Here is an 18,758-nt window from a genome sequence, read left to right on the forward strand (position 1 = left end):
TTCTATCATCTTGAACCAGTCTGGCCATTCTCCTCTGACCTCTGGCATCAACAAGGCATTTTCACCCAGAGAACTGCTGCTCACTGGATATTTCCTCTTTTTGGGACCATCCTCTGTAAACCCTAGAGATGGTTGTGTGTGAAAATCCCAGTAGATCAGCAGTTTCAGCAGGTCCTCTTGACCATGTCTACATGCCTAAATGCATTGAGTTGTTGCCACGTGTACAGGTGTACCGAGTAAAGTGGCCAGTGAGTGTATACTACTTTGCACAAATTACCCTTTAAAAGCAATACAATACTCTTCATATACATTTTAGGTCCCACACTCACCTCATCAAAACCAGCAATGATCTCATTCAGAAGTCGGAGGCAGTCCACTCCTTCATGTTTGATCTCTTTCTGCTCAAAGTACTCGTTGAACCCAGCGATGGAGGCGAACATAACACCGACTTCATCGTAGGACTGGGAGTAAAGCTCCTGAAACGACAAATTGTGTCATGCACTTTCATTCTGAAAACCTGATAAGGGCAATAAAGGTTAAATAACTTGAGAATAACGTGTAGGAAAAAGCTGACACAGTTATAGGTGAGGTTGTGTCTTCCGCACCTCATCATTCTTGCTCCGGTCCAGAAAATGTCGCGCCACATGCATAGGCAAGATGTTGTGTAACAGACACTCGTTGTGTTCCCGCAATTCCCTCATGTCCTCCACTTCCTGTTGGGCCTGCAGACGCCACAGGAAGTCCAGTCTGGCAGTGGCCTCCCACTGGAAAGTAATAGATAAAACGATAAGAGGTGTGTGAGATGTACTGTTATATATTAACTCAGTTTGGCAATGGACAGATTCGGTCTCAATAATTCAGCTTAGATGATGCGATAATTACAAATACAGTGAGCAAACTAAACTAAAACACATCAGAGTCACAACAGGGAAAACTTCGATGAGTTCAACAGTACCTGCCGTCCGTTGTAGAAGACAGCAACAATAAACATGGCCATGAGAAGGATGGAGATTCCTTTCCTTCTGACATAGTGAGACCTGTGCAGGAGTTAATTAAGAGAGGTGGAATATAGAGATGTTAATTAAGTTAAAATGAGGGAAGAGAAAAACATCCATCCATTTTCAACCGCTTATCTGAAGACCCATTCCCAAGCCAGATGAGATATGTAATCCCCCCAGCGTGTTCTGGGTCTGGGCCTCCTACCAGTGGGACAAGCCCAGAACACCTCTAACAGGAGGTGCCTAGGAGGCGTCCTGATCAGATGCCCGAACCACCTCAACTGACACCTTCCGATACAAAGGAGCAGCAGCTCTACTCTGAGCTCCCTCTGGACGTTCGAGCTCCTGACCCCATCTCTAAAGCTGAGCCCAGCCACCCTTCTGAGGTAACACATTTCGGCCACTTGTATTCGCAATCTCGTTCTTCCAGTCACTACCCAGAGCTCATGACCATAGGTGAGGGTTGGGACGTAGATGGACCAGTAAATCGAAAGCTTTGCCTTTCAGCTCAGCTCCCTCTTCACCACGACGGTCCAGTACCGCCGATCCATCTCATGCTCCATTCTACCCTCACTCGTGAACAAGACCTCGAAATACTTGAACTCCATCATTTGGGGCAGTAACTCTCTCCCAAACTCCCAACCCAGAGGGGGCAATCCACCATTTTCCAGCAGACAGAAAAAGAAAAGGAGAGGATCAGAGTCACTGATGATGTATACTTTGCCCTGACCTGTGCAGCATATCATGGCGTGTGAGCGTGAGGAAGGCCAGGTGGATGAGGTAGGAGTAAACAGCCACCGCCAGCAGCAACACTGCCAGCTTCAGCAGAGAGTTTAGACGCAGGAAGACGGCACAAGTCACCATGGCAATCACACTGCTCAATACAAAGACCTGAGGAGACAGAGGGAGTGAAGGAGAGGTCAGAGACACTGAAGAAGAAGTAAAAAAATGGCTATGAGAAACATTTTAGTAGATGGATATAATGTTTTATTCATGAATGTTTTTTTTTTACCTCAGGGTAAGTGCAGACGGTGAGTGCACGTGAGGCTGTGTTGGTTCTGTCTATTACTTCAGCCTCCCCTGTGTCTGTGAGAATGCACCATACCTACACACAAGCACAAAACACACATCAGAATGAAACGGACACACACTTCTTATCCAAATTCAAGCTTGATTTTGTATAAGTTTGATATATTTGAATGCTGCCTGGAGCATAGTTTGTCATCTGAGCCATATGATATGGTGAATCATGCAAATAACAGGTGGAAATATAATAACAGTGTGGAACTGTATACTCAGCTGGATTTGCCATTAAACGTTCGTGTAATTACTTTGCCAGGTCCAGTTTTATGTGGAAATTCTCCACCTCCTCTAAAGCGCAGTCACAGCACAGCGGTATATAAAGGAGAGTTGTTGACAGGGATGATAAACTGTACCCATCCTTCATGTTTATATAAGTCTGGCCCTGTGTTGTTCATATACTCTCACCATGTCAGTAGAGACCAAGCTAAAGTTGATGACGATGGCGGTGAGGGTGAGGAGGTTGCGGGCGCTGTTGTTTTCATGGATCCAGCAGCAGAAGTGTTGCAGCAGCGCAGGAGTGCACCTGAACTCTTCGGCCAGGGCCAGCAGCAGCAACAGCACGTAGACGAGCAGGAAGACTAAAAACTGGAGGACGGTTGGGAACAGCCTGCAGAGGAAGAGGATGGTAAAAAGGAAGACGAAGGAAGTGAGTAAAAATGTTAATCAGGGGTGGAATTAACAAAGAGGAAGTGTGTGAAACATGCTCTGAAAAAGTATACATTTCTTTCTTGATACCACCTCCAAATTAAAAAAATGTATATTCTATGCATAGTGACTTAATTGTTGCCTTGAATTCGTGATGAAAATTTTGTTTTTCTCGCATGTCTCCAGTGAAGAATGCAAAAATGGAGAAATTATCTTGATGAATTGAAGACACAGTCACAAACTATATCAAAACATCTGTTTAAAAACTCTCATACAACTCTTTTAGTATAATCCAAGTCTCATTGATGCTGTGGTATGCTCAGCACTTTTCAAGTGAAACTAAGTGAAACTTATCTATGCTCTCTATAAAGCCAGACTCCATTGACGAAAACAGTCATTTTAACCCACTGAAAACAGGAGCCACTTATCTACCACTGCCTCGGCCAGTTAGTTTAAATATATTAATGTGTGACTTTGGTGTTTTAAAGGGTTAGTTCTTATTTATCAAAGTCACACAATAACACAAACACACTAACTGATTGAGGCAGCTGTAGACCAGCAGCTCCCGTTTTCAGCAAATTAAAATGATTGTTTTTTGTCAATGGAGTCTGGCTTTGAAGAGAGCATTGATAAGTTTCACTTTAAATTCAGTTTTAAATTACCCTGGAAATCCAGAGTTCTCGTGAGAGCACAATTTGAATTTGCTCAGCGAGTCACTCTGGCAATCACTAATGATGCTCATTACCCATGCCGTTGTAGCCGAGCTGCACCAATCACATCGGTGTATCTGATATAGGCGGGCCAGAGGTGAGCTAAACAGATGACGACAGCGCTGCGACGACGAAGTCTGGAATCAGTCAGTAAACATTGCAAGATGGCTACGGATGAACACCAGTTGTTTGAAATGGCTTTGGCTGCTACAATGAAGGAGTTAGACTTGGCTTTTTCTCTAAAAGAGGAACAGAAGACGGCGCTCGAATCTTTCCTTTGCAAGAAGGACGTTTTTGCTGTTTTGCCGACCGCATACGGCAAAACTAATCTACCAGTTAGCTCTGCTGGTAGCTAAGCTCTGGATACGTCACCCTGTGTATTGTTCTGATTGGCCGTAGTGTTATCCAGTTGCGTGCAGTGATATTTTCAAATGCATGCTTGGTGCCGCCCCTCGAGTTGGGCCATTTACATTACTCATAGCCAGACCCTAAATCTTTCTAGATTTGGGTCTGGATTTCCAGGCTAGTTTTAAATGGTAAAATCTTAACAAAAATACATGTGATTGGGAAGTTCTGAGCATACGACTGGATAAATGAGACTTGGATTAGACTAAAGGAGTTGTGTGTGAGTTTGAAGAAAGATGTTTCAATGTAGTTTTAATGTTGTTAAACATGGTCGCCAATGACTTCAATCCATCAAGAATTTCCTCCCTCAGTCTTTCCATTCTTAATTAATCGGAGGCATGTGAGAAAAACAGAGTTTTATTCATGATTTCAACGTAACATGGGGTGAGAAATTAATACAGATACGATCATTTGGGGGGTTAAATATTTCTTTACAAAACAGTGAAGAAAACTTAAGTTATTTTTTAGTAGGGTTAAGCCAACATGAAAGCTGATATTTTCAGTTGGAAAAAGTTAAAAATTATTATTGTTCAGTGCCTGAAATACTAAGTCTTCGGGACTCTTCAACGAAGAATTGAATTTCAAGCTACAACCCACAATCTATCTGCTGTTAAACAGAAAACACAACAGATCATCTTGTGCCACGTTCAAGCTTATTTTACGTTGTTTTGAAAATAGCACTGACCTTGCAAATATTAATTACAAACTTAAGCTTTAAATAAAAGGACATTAATGAACCATTCAAATGTGATAAACCCATAACATATCACTGAATTGTTAATGTATACAGTGTTAGTGTCTTCCCACCTGGGTGCAGGAATGAGGGCCTGGACAGCCATGACAAAGAGGAGCATGATGAAGGAGCAGACCAGGTTGGAGTTGAACATCTCATCTCTCATCTGGGAGAACTGGACGAACCAAAAGAAATCAAAGAATGATCAACATCATTTACTCCCATCCTCCTTGCAAACACCGTCAGAGCCAGCACCCATACCTTGTCCTCGATGTGCTTGTCTTTGAACACCAGGGTCAGAGGAGTGATGTGCTCCCTGTGCATACGGTCACTGCTTCGAACCTCGATGGCGTGCTTGATGCGCTTATTGATCTCCTTGGAGGTGGAGTGCCAAATGTGGGGCAGCGAGCCATTTGTAAATGAGGCGAGGATCTGCAAGAAGAGAAAATTATAGTCTTTTACTGTTGAAGAATCTCAGACATGCCTGAAACCTTTTTCCACTTTTTGTATCGCTGCACCTACACTGTTCATGTCAATGGCGCTCCCAAAGGGCAGCTCTGGGTTCCAGGTTCGATTTGTTTTCTGGACTTTGGGGGGCTCGGCAGGATCAAGTTTATTCCTCTCCTCCTGAGCACAGATGAGGAAAGTGTCGATGTTGTGTTTGTGCAGAAACTCGTTCCTGTCACGGCCGTTACCAGCTTCTGTCTTGTAGGTGCCCTCTAGACAGTCCAGAGTCGCCCTCGAGATGTGGATGCGTCTGAATGAGAGACAACAGACGCAGAGAGAACTTTTGGTTATGTCCAAAGGAATTGCTCCCCAATCATAATACACCGCTGTATGTTTATTGTTCTTACAAGTTTGGTTTTAATTAGTTAATTGACGCTATAAAAAGGGGTGTGACATCATGACTGACAGTAGAGATTGATTCATGATTGAGTTGGGCGGAAGCTCAATAATGGGCTCATTCCAATATCCTTCCTCAACTCCTCCATCCACTATCCTCAATCACTTGACTTAGAAATTGATTGACAACCTCCATCTTGATTTGTTAAATGCGCTCGAAGGAGTCGAGGAGAGAGGAGACTTTCAGAGGAGCGGGAAGCGAGGATAAACGAGTGTAGCCTTCATCATTTACTGCCGTCATCACAACTTCGACGCTTCATGTGACGTTTCAGAAGAAAACATGTCTTATTTCTCTGAAGGCCTATTTCCTTGTGTCTTCTGTCCTCGCATCTCTCCCCTGTGTCTTATGAGACACGAGGAAGACATGCAAGTGAGGAGATGTGGATGTGAGATCAGGTCTTGGGATGAACCAAATGTTTTCCTTGTTGGTTTTCTCCAAGAAGGTCATCTTTATCTACAGTCTATGGTTTAAACTCTTTTTGGGACAAAAAGGCAAGTGCAGATTTTAACTGAGAAAGCAAAGGCTTATTTATTCATTCATTATCTGTAACTTCCCTGGTACAGGATCGCAGGAGGGCTGGAGCCAATTCCAGCTGACACTGGGCAAGAAGCGGGGTACACTCTGGACAGACTGCCAGACATAAAGACGGACAACCATTCACGCTAATATTCACACCTACGGACAATTTAGAGTCACCAATGAACCTGCATGTCTTTGGACTGTGGGAGGAAGCCAGAGAAAACCAACACTGACACAGAGAGGGCATGCAAACGTCACACAGAAGGGCTCCAGCCAGCCAGCCTGCTCTTAAGCAACAGCTAATCCCTGCAACACCATGTCTCCCAAGCAAAGGCTTATGCTAAGTATAAGTGTTTGTCGTACGTAGGGTGTGGAAATTTACATCGCACTTTAATTTCATTTAAGGCCATTTTGCTAAGTTGTTATAGTAGTCGTAAAACAGGCAGAGATCAAGGACACTATTTAAATAATCTATAGCCTGGTCTAAAGTCCATGGTGCATTTAGGTGTGTCCACCTCCACTTTTGCTTGTTAAACGGTGCATAATCTGGCCACAAAATAAGGCGCAAAGAGTGTATAATTAGTCATAGGTGTGTTTTGGGCATAACATGGCGGATCTGGCAAATTAGAGAAGCGAGTGGTTTTCTGCTGAGAGTAATGCAGAAAGAGTGTAATGTGACTGCAGCAAATACAGTGGGGGCATTTAAGATACAAAACTAAAAACTGTGGTTAAAAGCTTGACGGGGAAACAGAACTAAACTTTTAGTGTCTAAATTTATCAGTGAAGTTCTGCTGCTCATTCTGTTCAAATGCCCTCAGCGTCTCTCTTAATGGGGGAGCTGGATAACAGCTCTTCAGCTCTACTCTGCTCTCTGCTCTCTGCTATGGTCACATTTTACAGAATGTAATTAATATTCACCTCATTAATGATGTATTATTTCACCCACCCACGTCCCACCCCCATGTCCCTGCATGTGTAACAAGCAGAGTGTACGGGTGTTTGGAACCTGGCTATGTAGGCGCATCTTCTCATCAGAAAAATGTGTCTTTTAAATAGATGAATGCTGCACCATTCTGACTTTAGATCAGGTTTTTGTTAGTCAGTGGTGCAATCGCTTTCTGCTGCCTCAAAAGAGCAATGCACCAACAACGCACCTGAACCTTATTTTAAGATCTACACTCCCATGGGTGCACAGATGGGTGCAAGTATTTACAAAATGTGGGTGCAGGCTGTGACAGTGACAACTGCGTTTGTCTGAAACTAGCAATGACAACTGCACTGCAACCCAAATGTGTCACATCAAAGTGTTACTACTGTTCGCTGATGGCATAGACAGCGATCACTCACCCAGGTATGCCCCCGGCCTCCAGCATGTTGGCAATGCCCACGTCCCAGGACCAGACGTCAAACTGCCATTTCTGCAGGCCCAGCACGCCACACAGGACAGAGCCTGAGTGGATCCCGATCCTCATGTTCATGTCAAAGTTCAGGTGTTTCCGCACGTACCTGGTGTTGGTGGAGAGTAAAGGGACCACGTATTAGACTTATTAGTGACAGCTATTGTTCTTTCTGCATCTAAACAGACAATAGTGAAATCAAATGTGTTATTGTTTTGCAGGAGATGGTGTGATAACCCCTAAAGAACAGCAAGGTTAGACTGACTGTATGGTGTTGATCATAGCCAGGCCCAACTCGACACAATGGCGGGCATGTGCACGCTGTGGCTCTGGCACACCTGACACACAGTAGTAACAGTCTCCAAGTATCTTTATCCGCAGGCAGTGGTGCTCCTGTGATGAGGACGAGTCAGGACACCAGGGAAATGGAAAATTAATCATTTATAGAACAGAAAATATCTGTTATCTCAGAAAAAAAGAGAGCTCAATTTCTCACATCTGCCAGTCGGTCAAAGCGCCCAAAGAGCTCGTTGAGGGTTCGGACCAGATCCTGGGCCGACAGGTTCATGGACAACAGAGTGAAGCCCTTGATGTCTGCAAAAAGGATGCTGCAAAGAGGAGAGAGACAGTAGTAAAAGAAGTAGTGTGCTAACACATAACACATGCAAGTGGATTAAAAACCATCCCTAAGAAACGTATACCCTAAAATCCTCTGGTTTGAGTCTTGTAAACACTAACATGTTAACGTTGTGTGAGTGTGTGTGTGTGTGCGTGTGTGTGTGTACCTGACGTCTTTGTACTGGTGGATATAGATCTTGTGAAACTCGTGAGGGTTGAGCTCATCTTCCAAACAGCTCATGTCAGCGATCATCTCCAAGGCAACAAAGCGAGGCAGGATCGACAGCACCAGACGCTCCTGTGTGGCACAATAATCACCTGTATTTGACAGTGTGTTGTATAACCACGATAATGCTTGTTCATACACAGGTCAGAAGATGCATATATTTAACCTTTAAATCAGGGGTGTCAAACTCATTTTAGTTCATGGGCCACATAAAGTGCACCAGACCAGTAAAACCATTGTATAATAACTTTTCCCTTTCTTTTTTGTAAAGGAGTACGAGTACATTCTGAAAGTATCTATTAACAACCAGATGATGAGCAGCCTGAGATGTCTTCAAAAAAATAAGTGCACTTTTAACCACATGTCCAAGTTTTTCCACACTCAGTCAGTCTACCACTCACTGTCATTACATGTGCATTTATCTGTTCATTTCCTGGTTAAACATGGCCACAGTAAGTATTCATTGTTATATCAGAGAACTGTATTCTGGTCAGGGTGGAAAAGCCTGTGAAGCAGAATTTTACATGAAGTACGCATTGTTTAACTTGCTCCTGGAACCTGCCACCTCTCAGTCTAGTCATCTAGTGGGCCAGATTGGACCCTTTGGTGGTCTGGTTCCAGCCTGTGTGCCGTACGTTTGACACCCCTGCCATAGACTGTACATAAAGATGAGCAACGCTTCCCCAGTTTCTCCTACTGTACAAAAATGAGGGCAGAATATCCTGGATATAAGGCAGCTGGGAGAATTTTTCCTCAATGTCAATTTCTCCCGCTGCATCGACAATGGTATTGAATATCAACATTTTTCAAGGTATTGTATCCAAGTTAGAAATTACATTTTTGTGACAATCATACACAAAATGTCCCTGTCCCATGTTTATACTTTTTTATTTAACCTTTATTTAACCAGAAATACCTCTTGAAATAAAAAAACCCTTTTCAAGAGTGTCCTGACCAAGACAGGCAGCAACTTAAGTTACAGACAACATAGAGCAAAAATACAGAATAAAAATGTAAAGCTCTAAAACAAGCAATAGGAAACACAAAGTAAGATTACTACAAAGAAAAGCCAAAAAGTATTATAACATACACTAGAAGTCAACCGTAAAAATGCAAAAAAGGGCAGCTACACATGACTACAAAGACCAGCTAAGATACACCGTGACACTGGTATATAGAAGACTGTGTACAAAAATCCTGCAACGGTGCTTTGAAACGGCCGAGAGGAACCAAAGAGAGCAACTTTAAGTCCTTCTGCACAAGATTCCACATATAAAGAGCTGCATACATAAATGCTGACTTGCCAAACTCTGTATGTGCTCTCAGTACAGACAATAAAACATGTTCTGAGAACACAGAGCATACCCATTTTCAATTTTTTGCTTAATGTACACACGTAAGTATGCTGGAAGTAGGCCAAGAATAGCTTTGGAAACAAGAGAATGCCAATGAAAAAGTCCACAAAATTGTAAAGAGCCCCATGGTACACAAAATCCTCCCAGTCTAACCTATAGCACTATAGCATCAGTCACTGTACCTGTCTCTGGTTCTCTTGCTCGAGTTTAAGGCGACCCTCAATGCAGCGCCGCGTCTCCAGGAAGACCTGTCTCTGGGCGTGGTCTGTCAGGTAGTGGATGAACAAGCCAGCTGTGTTCATACCCAGGTACAACAGGGCTTTGGCAAACACCTACAGCCAAGGGAGAGAGATTTAATTCAGTTTAACCAGGAAAACTCCAATGCATGTGGACTAAGAAGAGAATAAGTAGTGGGAAATAGGGTCCTCTTCTTCTTCTTCTTTTAATAAAGTTGAGAGATGTCAGAGAAAAACATATGTTTCGTAGGTTTGTGGACAATATCTAGGGCTGGAAGTGGATAAATAATTGTGAAACTAAGGAGAAAGCTGTTGCCACTAATGGATATAAAATATAAGCTTCGCTAGATGCATTATATGAATAAAACATGGCTTGTTCTGCACAATGGACCTGTGCACTTAAGAGAGAAAAATGAAAAGATTCGAGAGTTGGGAAAAGCATAGACAGACATTACGTCATCAGTTTTATTAAGCATTAATCAGTGCAACAGAGTACCCCTAGTTTATTAGGATCTGGCACACAAAACTAGGCATATAAATACACATGACTTAGCTCTGAGGAATTAGCACAGCAAATAATATTGTTATTTAATAAAGAAACACTGTTGGTTTAATCAATCTCTCACCTTTCTCAAAATCACGGCATCATTGTAGTGGAGCACTACCTCCACCATGAGGTGCAGTACTGAGGTGAGGGTGCCGGCGCAGATGGCCCACAGTAGAGGTAACGGCAGCAGCGTGTATGTGGCGAACAGTGTGAACAAAACATACCACGATGGATCTTTTTCCAGTCCGTACACCAGTCCTCCCAGCACCTGTGTGGTCTGAGACAGCCAGCTAGCTAGGCCGGCGTAGTGAAGCCACCGCGGTGACATGGAGTCTTTGCAGGTTAACACCAGGATGCACAGCGCAATAGCTAACACCATGAAAACGCCCGTCAGGCAGCCACGCATAGTGTCTGTGACTGTGTCAGGGGCCAGCGCCAGGTACAGAACCAACACGTGTAGCTTGGCCACTGCATCGATTACATTAGTGAAGGCTAGAGAGTTGCGTCTCTGGTGGGAGTAGTGTTGCTGGTAGAGTTTCTCCAAATCACGAGACTTGAAGGTGTGCCTCAGGGTGGGGATGTAGACTCCACGAATTGAGTGGCCCCAGTGCAGAAAGAAGTCAGCATCGCTGGCATATTCATTACAAGATGCCCTGGCACTGTTGCATGTGCTGGTGGAGCCACGGGAATGGGTAGGGTGCACTCTGAATGTCGAGGAGCGGCGTTTTGTGACCCCACGTGAGGCCTTGTTGCGGATTTGTCTGTTGATCTCTTCCATGTAGGCATCCGTCACACAGATTTTTCTTGCAGGCTCCACACCCACCTGTCAAACATGACAGAAAATCAGATGTGTTTCCTTAAACATCAGGAACTTTTTTCATTCTTTTAGCCAAACTTACCATCACGTTAAGTGACGAATAGGTTGTAATGGTCCAGAAACTAATCATTGCCACAAACTAATTCTGAAACACTAATGCTTCAGCGATATCTTCAACCTAGCAGCACAGAAGTTCGATACAATCAGCACAGTTTCAAGGTGGGCACACAAGATTAGTGTCGCCACTTCAGTATCTGACCAAATGTCTTCTCTTCTGCTCCTGATTTATGGTGTTGAGTAATGGCCAGAAAAGTGTTTTTGCAGAGGGTATGATGTCACAGTGAAGCTGACATGTGACCTTTTGAATATAGAATTTCAACACGTCATCATTTTACCCTTTGATTTTGTGAAATTTCATCGTAATTAGTGTATGAATTCACAAGCTATAGTTCTAGGTCATCCTTGAGTCTAAGTCGTTAAGTCTCAAGTGTTCTTGAGATATTGCTGTCATGAGAATGGGATGGATGGAAAGATCGATGGACCAAAAACCTGTAAACATATGCCTCTGGACACGGCTTTCACCAGCGCGGAGATATAAAAACTGCAGTCCCTCAGTTGAGGCCGGCTCCAAAAATGAGTCAATCTCCATAGACCCCCATGTTAAAACCCAACTGTACAGCATATACAGTATAGAATGCCCTAGGAATGAGTCCTAAAAAATGTAAATGAGTTAGCATTTTTGCCCTCCTGGTTCCCTTGTCTCAAAGTCTTTAAGGGTTTTTGCATGTGTAATGTTCTACGACACAAAATTCCGCCAGTAAATTCCCCCTCATGAACTTTGAAGCTCCTGTGTCTTAAAAAAGGCGGTTGCTAACAAGTTTAGTCTTGTTATGGTGGCGACGTAAGGTAATAAGACCATGGTGTATAGTTCATTTATAGCCTAACGTTAGCTTTCTACTTCTGGTGATTGCATTGGCTTCAATTTCATTTGCGAAGATTACCTTGCTGAACAAAAGGTTTAAGTATCATTAATGTTTGTCACAAAACTTATTTTCTGCATTAATCCAAAAAAAAAGACAGGAAAATAGCATTGGGCTTTTTGACAAGGGAACCAATGTGATGCTAACTACCGCATCAGCCTACAGAAAAACATCATTCCTGGGGCATCCTATAAACATATTTAAAACCTGGTGAAAAAAAAAAGTTATGGTCTCCATAGCAAATTTACCCATTCATGACAACTGGGGGTGAAATTTTAAATAACTTAAAGTTATGCATAATTAAGGGTATGACGGCTTTGAGTGACAGGTGGGTGCCGTTTGTTGGCAAGTCGCTACCACAGTGACAGTGCTGGTTAAGTATCGTAACCCTGGTATAACCCTAGATTCACAGAATACAGACGTATAGCTGCAGCTGTAGCTTTCACTATTTTGGTGTGTTTTCAGTTGATTAAATTTAATTGTAACATTTCGGTCACCTAAAAAAAGTCTTGTTCAGCATTTAGTTGTATTATCTTGGAATCAGATGTTCAGTTTTAGTACACTTTGGTTTAACTGTTTTGATTGTTTTCGCTAGCAAAAATTAGCATTATAGCAGTTAACCATAGACTATAAATGCACCATGCTAACCAAGCTAGCAGCTAGCTAAAGGGTTAGCTCCACCCTCTTGTCCAAATACGGTCACTTCCCATCAATTCTGGCTCCAAAATTCCAAGATGGAAACAGTCAAAATGCCAAACTTGAGGCTTCAAAACGGGATTCCACAAACCAATGGGTGACGTCATGGTGGCCATGGTGGCCATGGTGTTATTTTTATACAGTCTATGGCTCAGACCCTTTAAAGGGTTGTTTCACCAGAATTACAATATACTTACATTATTGTCTTACCTACCCAAGTGGTACCTATGTAGTTCTATTTTTCTGCTTATCTGCCTGATTTCAGCCACCACGTCAATACAAATTAAGCAAATAAAATTAAATGTTTGGCTCTCACAGTATTAACAAATTACAAAAAAGTCAAAATTCTATTTGATTTACAAAAAAAAAAAAAACTTTTAGCACCACGGATTAATCTCTGCTGTGTTAAAACACTGGACAAATACTGTAAAACCAAAAATATTTGTATGGCAAGACACTGTAAGTGAGAAGGTACCTGCTTCTTTTTGTAGTTCTATGGGTGAACTTGCCCTTTAAAGTATTTGTTAAATGATTTGGGTCATCTGGACTCATTCAGAAGAGGCCCAATGATTCATGTTCATGATGTTGATACAGACATCAAACACAAGTTTAAATCTGGTTGAATTTTCTTTGTTATGCGTAAAACGAGGCTGCAGTTCAGAGGATATCACGTCTGTTCCACTACACACAGCCCTCATAATATTTTAGGGGGAATATAGAATAACAGAAGATAAACCAGAACAAACAACAGTTCCATCTGGAGGCAGTAAATCTACTACTGACTGTGGGATAGTAAATCACCTGGGCGCTGAGCTCCTGCTGGATAATGATGTGTTTTACAGCGTTCTGCCACAGCATCTTTTTCCGCCGCAGCCCGGGGGACAGGGTTGCGGTCAGGCAGGTCGGCTCACGCAGCTCCATAGGGGAGACCTGTGTCGTTTCGGAGAAGGTCACCATGGTGATGAGTTTAGCTGACCTCATCTGTTGGTCTCAGATCAGGAGAAGGCAGCAGCACGGAGCTGGAGGAGTGACATCGATGAGGGTGAGAAAAAAAAGATGGTGATACTGTAAGTGAGGACTCAGACTTGCTTTTCTCACAGCATAATGAACAGTCATTATTAAAGGGGTAGCCTACTCCAACAGTTTTATACGATAAGTTCAATAAAGTCATGTTTAGTGCTACTCAGCTTGTGAAAACAACTGCATAATGACTTCTGTGGTTCTGGGGGAACCTTGTCACTGATATGTAACATGAAACTGCTTTGTACAGTGTTTTTACTTATTTAAATCATTGGGTCTGTTTGTTTTGGAGATGAAGAGACCTGACTTCCAATGAAAACCTTCTGAAAATATGGATTAGAGAAAACAGGTGAGCACCCAGGTGCTGTGCTAATAGCTTGTTTCCGCCATGCCAAACAGCATGGGAGAAACACTAATGTGAAACTGTTTTACTCATCATTTGTTTTTGGAGAGGAAGAGATCTCTGTGGATAATTCAGCTTTCAGTGAAAAACTCCTGAATAATGAACACTAAAGAAATTCTAACCGTAAAAAGCTCCTCACTGCTAGATGCCACTAAGGCAGAATTTATACTTCTGCGTTGAATCAACGCTGTACCCTACACCATGGCCTGATGCGCACTTCCCTAGAAATGTAACTACACGTTGCAGCAAAGCAGACCTCCTGTCTATTTCTGTAAGCTGAAACCATTTCCCTCAGTGGAAATGAAGCTTTTATTTACTTTAATTTCACAGATAAGAAACAATAAATTGTGAAGACAATAAAGCCTACACAAAAATAGCATTTTAAGTCTTGTGTGTGATTTATCCTGGCTTCATATGAGCAGAGGAAATCTCTGCTCTTCGCTAGGCTAATTTATACAGTGTAAAATGCCGTAGGCTTGTGCTAATAACGTTAGCATGTTATATTTGTTTGGAAAACGTGTTTAGTATTTAAGACAGTTGTTTTGTCAGTGAATCTTGTGAGTTGTCGAATTTTGTGTCGTTACCTTTGTTAAATGCTGCTTTTGTCCCTGGCTTCATATGAGTAGAGAGAAGTCTGCTGGCCGCTAGGCTACAATTTAAATGTCGTAGGCTTGTGCTAAAACATTAGCATGTTGTATTTGTGGGGAAAATGTGTTTAGTATAAGACAGTTGTTTTGTTAGTGAACCTTGTGGGTTGTATTAGAGCGGAATTTTGTACCTTTACCTTTGCTGTGTTGCTGTCTGTTGTCCCTGGCTTCATATGAGCAGAGGAAATCTCCACTATTCGCTAGGCTAATTTATACAATGGACAATGCCATAGGCTTGTGCTAATAACGTTAGCATGTTTTATTTGTTTGGAAAACGTGTTTATTATGAGACAGTTGTTTTGTCGGTGAAACTTGTGAGTAGTAATGGAGCCAAATTATGTACCTTTACCTTTAATTTGTTAAATGTTGCTGTTGTCCCTGGTTTCATATAAGTAGAGAGTAGTCCGCTGGCAGCTAGGCTAATTTATACAATGTAAAATGCCATAGACTTGTGCTAATAACGTTAGCATGTTATATTTGTGGGGAAAATGTGTCCAGATAAACACAAGTGTTTGTCTGTGATGCTGCAAGTTATAGTGAAGCTGATTTATGTACTTGTGTTTGAAACTGTTGCTATTAAACCATGTTTAATGTGTGTTTAATGTGTGTTTTGAATCAACTCAACTTTATAGCAATTCACAGAGACCCCACCGCTGACTGCCACATGTGTAGGCTCTGGCTTAGGGTCTGCTGCATATAAAACCCCCTTACACACTTTTCCTGTGAAAATCCTTACTTCTGTTCTTATATCATGAATCATCCTTGGTGTAAAGTATGCCCAGTTTAATTCAGTTCACTTTGCAGAATATATCTATATATTTACTTTAAGCCATCTTTCCAGCAAAATACATTTCTATGTTACATTTAAGATTTACGCTGTTCGTTTCCTTCTTAATGATAGATGGTTTGTGATATCAGTTTATCCACCTTATTTACCACTGCATCATCTCTACATCTTCCACACCATCACTATTTACTGAATAGTGACTCTGATAGCCAAATCAGGAGACGGCTGTTTTATGATCGAATACACAGCAACTGATTTTATGATCTACCACTCAGGCCACACAGGACATGTGTCTAATAAATGTGCCCATACCTTATAAAAAGAATCTTATCAAAGCATCTTTCATGTTCAAACCCTTTTTAAATATTCAGATTCATGTGGACAGATCTTGTTGTGCTGCACACATTCAGCATGTTGGACAGAACCGCCTGGCCGTCTCCACGTGTTGACACAGTATGTGCCAGAAGAACGGCAGCTTTCCAACAAATTATCGGGTAGCCAGATTTAGATTAGATTTAGACCTGAGCTGGTTAATGCTCAGGAGTTAAACTCCTCCAGGTCCTTCTGGCTCTACATGCTGCTGTCCCGCCCACATACAATCCACTGTCAGCAGTCTGATGTCTGATCGTCACCTTGTATCCACACTGAGCAGACTGGATATGATAAAACACTTCATATTAGATGAGTTGCATTTTTAATTAAGGCAGTCGTTGTGGCCGGTGAAAATATTCACCCTGTGAGTTAATGCTATAAGATGGCAGTGTTTTATTTTATCAATCACTTGTGGAAAGATCACTTATTACTCTAAAATTAAAATAAAATACAGGCCTATTTATTAGCTTTTAATACATGCGCTATTTGAATTTAGGCTCCCTGTATGATAGTCTACACCTGCTCTGGTGACATAAGAGTTGCGTAGAAGCAGTGTAGAGAGTTCTGGTACAACTTCACATACTTTCCAAGTGTATAAAGAAAGGAAAAGCCAGCAACACTTGTAGGATAAGGAACAACTTCATTGTCAAAATAATGCAGTCACAACTTACCTGTATTGTTTCACATATTGTGTATCCTCTCCTCATGTCCAGCATTTTCCGTAGAATATATTCGTCCAGCCTGACATAATCCACTTGTGCTGATTCCATCGCACGGGAATTGTATGCAGATCTGAAAATTAAGGCATAATCCATGAGAGGGGAAAAACTTGAAGTAGTCCGTGCTATGATAAAGTGTCCAAGACGGATGTAGAAGGAGGAGATAAAGATCCAGCCAAGATATGTGGAGCTGTTCTGGCAAGATTGTAGGTCACCACCTGGACTGTTTTGAACTGAAGTCAACAACTGCCACAAAGCAAAGCTGCAGGAGTGAGGAGTGCAAAGAGGATTAGTTAGTCAGCAGCCACTCTCACTGGCCTGCAAAGCTGAGATTGTTGGCACCAAGACAACGCCAAGATGAACGCAATACTCCCAACCTTTGGCCGAGTCAACCAAATCTTTTACAAGCGGAGTTGACATTTTAATTAAATAGCATTACGATCAGTGCTTTTTGAAACGCTCTCTCCTTTATAGTGTCAACATTTTTCTTTTTCATTCACTCTACTTCGTTGTCTTTGTGCTCTTGGTTATGGCAGTATGTGCACAGCCCAGTCACCAGAAGAACATGTCAGCATGGTACATTGCTGCAGACAATGAATACGTTCTGTTTTATACATATCAGTGTTTCTAAAGTGACTTTGTAGGTATATGAGCTGACTTTGTCATTGGGAGGTGAAGGGTACAGTGGATGGTGTGATACCTACTGCTACAGACCATTGTTCGGGACCAGTAAACAACAACCACTGTGTTTCCAGCGTCTTTATAGCCACCAAATATGGGTCTATTTTAGTGACCTGTTCTTCCACTGGAGAGGCCTCGGAAGCGATTGATTGTTACATGGACACTGACGGCCTCTCCAGCCTTGACTGTGCCCTCAAAACCATATTTTTAGGCCCAAACGTGATCTTTTCTCCACCATAACCAAGTGGGTTTTGTGCCTAAACTTAACCACATTAACATCAGAATGGTTGAAATGTAAAGTTCAAATGTAAAGATTCCCATCTGCTTCATAACACCACACAAAAGTAACAAATCTGTGGTTTGCAGGAATGTACAATACCAACATTCTTTCTGGTGATTGTGTTGCTGTGCAAATGGAGCCATTAGAGTGAACAGTTAACATTACCTAAAAGCCTACAAAACCAGGCAGACTGCACAAGCAAGGACGCTGATTCATCTCCCACCTAGTAACAGCAGAAGCCTGAGGTGATTCAACAGCAAATGGAAGCTAATGAAAGTGCCTTTACTAGGCATTCAAATTTAAGTGTTTCTAAGAGGGCATAACAGGCTATTACACATCTGTCTGACCAATATTTTGAACCCATCCTGAAACATAAACGCAGTTTTATTGTGGATTATATAATTGTAAGTGACTGTGTGGCTTTGGGATGATATTAAAAGACACTAGTGGCATGTTAAGCTGACTGAGGCAAAACCAAAGCATAGGTTGACTGTTTTTTGATCTAAACCTTATTAAAATGCTGTTTCCTATCAGTTATAATATAGTGTAACATAAGTTTAAAGGTATACTATACAGGAAACAATGCAGAGACTCACACAAAATTAATCCCTCTCAATTATCACTTATGACCCACTAGAATTGTGTGGTGGTATTTTTTTCTGCAGAGACTCTGTCCTCTGCCTGTACTTTCTTATTTTCCTTGTGTTATTTTGTTGTGCTCGGGGCGTTCCGGGTCACAGTGCAAAGGTGACTTCAGGACTTTAGAAGAAGGTGCCAGACCGTAAATAGCACGCATCCAACAGGAAGCTGACACAGCACCCAAAAAAAACGCAAGTATAGCAAGGCGAAATGCCAAGTGGACAAAGCTTGTTCCAAAGTGATAGTGAATCTGGCTTTTACTTCAATTTTCGCTGGCAAGACTGTCAACTAACAGTAGCCAACAAGTCCTGCATAGTAAACATTTAAATAAGTGGTACCTG

The 18,758-nt window shown here is 42.1% G+C and overlaps 1 protein-coding gene across 1 annotated transcript in view; it reads right to left on the minus strand.

The window, feature by feature from the left end:
- The window catches only part of si:dkey-206f10.1 (adenylate cyclase type 8), a 20,417-nt gene extending 3,379 nt beyond the window's left edge, over window positions 1-17,038 (minus strand). Inside the window, exons 1-17 of the mRNA XM_050058218.1 lie at window positions 16,770-17,038; window positions 13,671-13,888; window positions 10,456-11,199; window positions 9,776-9,925; window positions 8,180-8,310; window positions 7,891-8,002; window positions 7,660-7,787; window positions 7,345-7,503; window positions 5,097-5,331; window positions 4,836-5,006; window positions 4,649-4,749; window positions 2,487-2,688; window positions 2,011-2,103; window positions 1,729-1,889; window positions 956-1,037; window positions 606-764; window positions 330-476 (exon numbers count right to left, since the gene is read on the minus strand). Coding sequence (XP_049914175.1) covers window positions 330-476; window positions 606-764; window positions 956-1,037; window positions 1,729-1,889; window positions 2,011-2,103; window positions 2,487-2,688; window positions 4,649-4,749; window positions 4,836-5,006; window positions 5,097-5,331; window positions 7,345-7,503; window positions 7,660-7,787; window positions 7,891-8,002; window positions 8,180-8,310; window positions 9,776-9,925; window positions 10,456-11,199; window positions 13,671-13,850 — 2,955 coding nt within the window. The 5' untranslated portion in view covers window positions 13,851-13,888; window positions 16,770-17,038. The remainder of the gene's footprint in view (window positions 1-329; window positions 477-605; window positions 765-955; window positions 1,038-1,728; window positions 1,890-2,010; window positions 2,104-2,486; window positions 2,689-4,648; window positions 4,750-4,835; window positions 5,007-5,096; window positions 5,332-7,344; window positions 7,504-7,659; window positions 7,788-7,890; window positions 8,003-8,179; window positions 8,311-9,775; window positions 9,926-10,455; window positions 11,200-13,670; window positions 13,889-16,769) is intronic.
- Between the last annotated feature and the right edge of the window lie 1,720 nt (window positions 17,039-18,758).

The sequence above is a fragment of the Epinephelus moara genome, chromosome 12 (genome assembly GCF_006386435.1).
Source record: "Epinephelus moara isolate mb chromosome 12, YSFRI_EMoa_1.0, whole genome shotgun sequence".
Lineage (NCBI taxonomy): Eukaryota > Metazoa > Chordata > Actinopteri > Perciformes > Serranidae > Epinephelus > Epinephelus moara.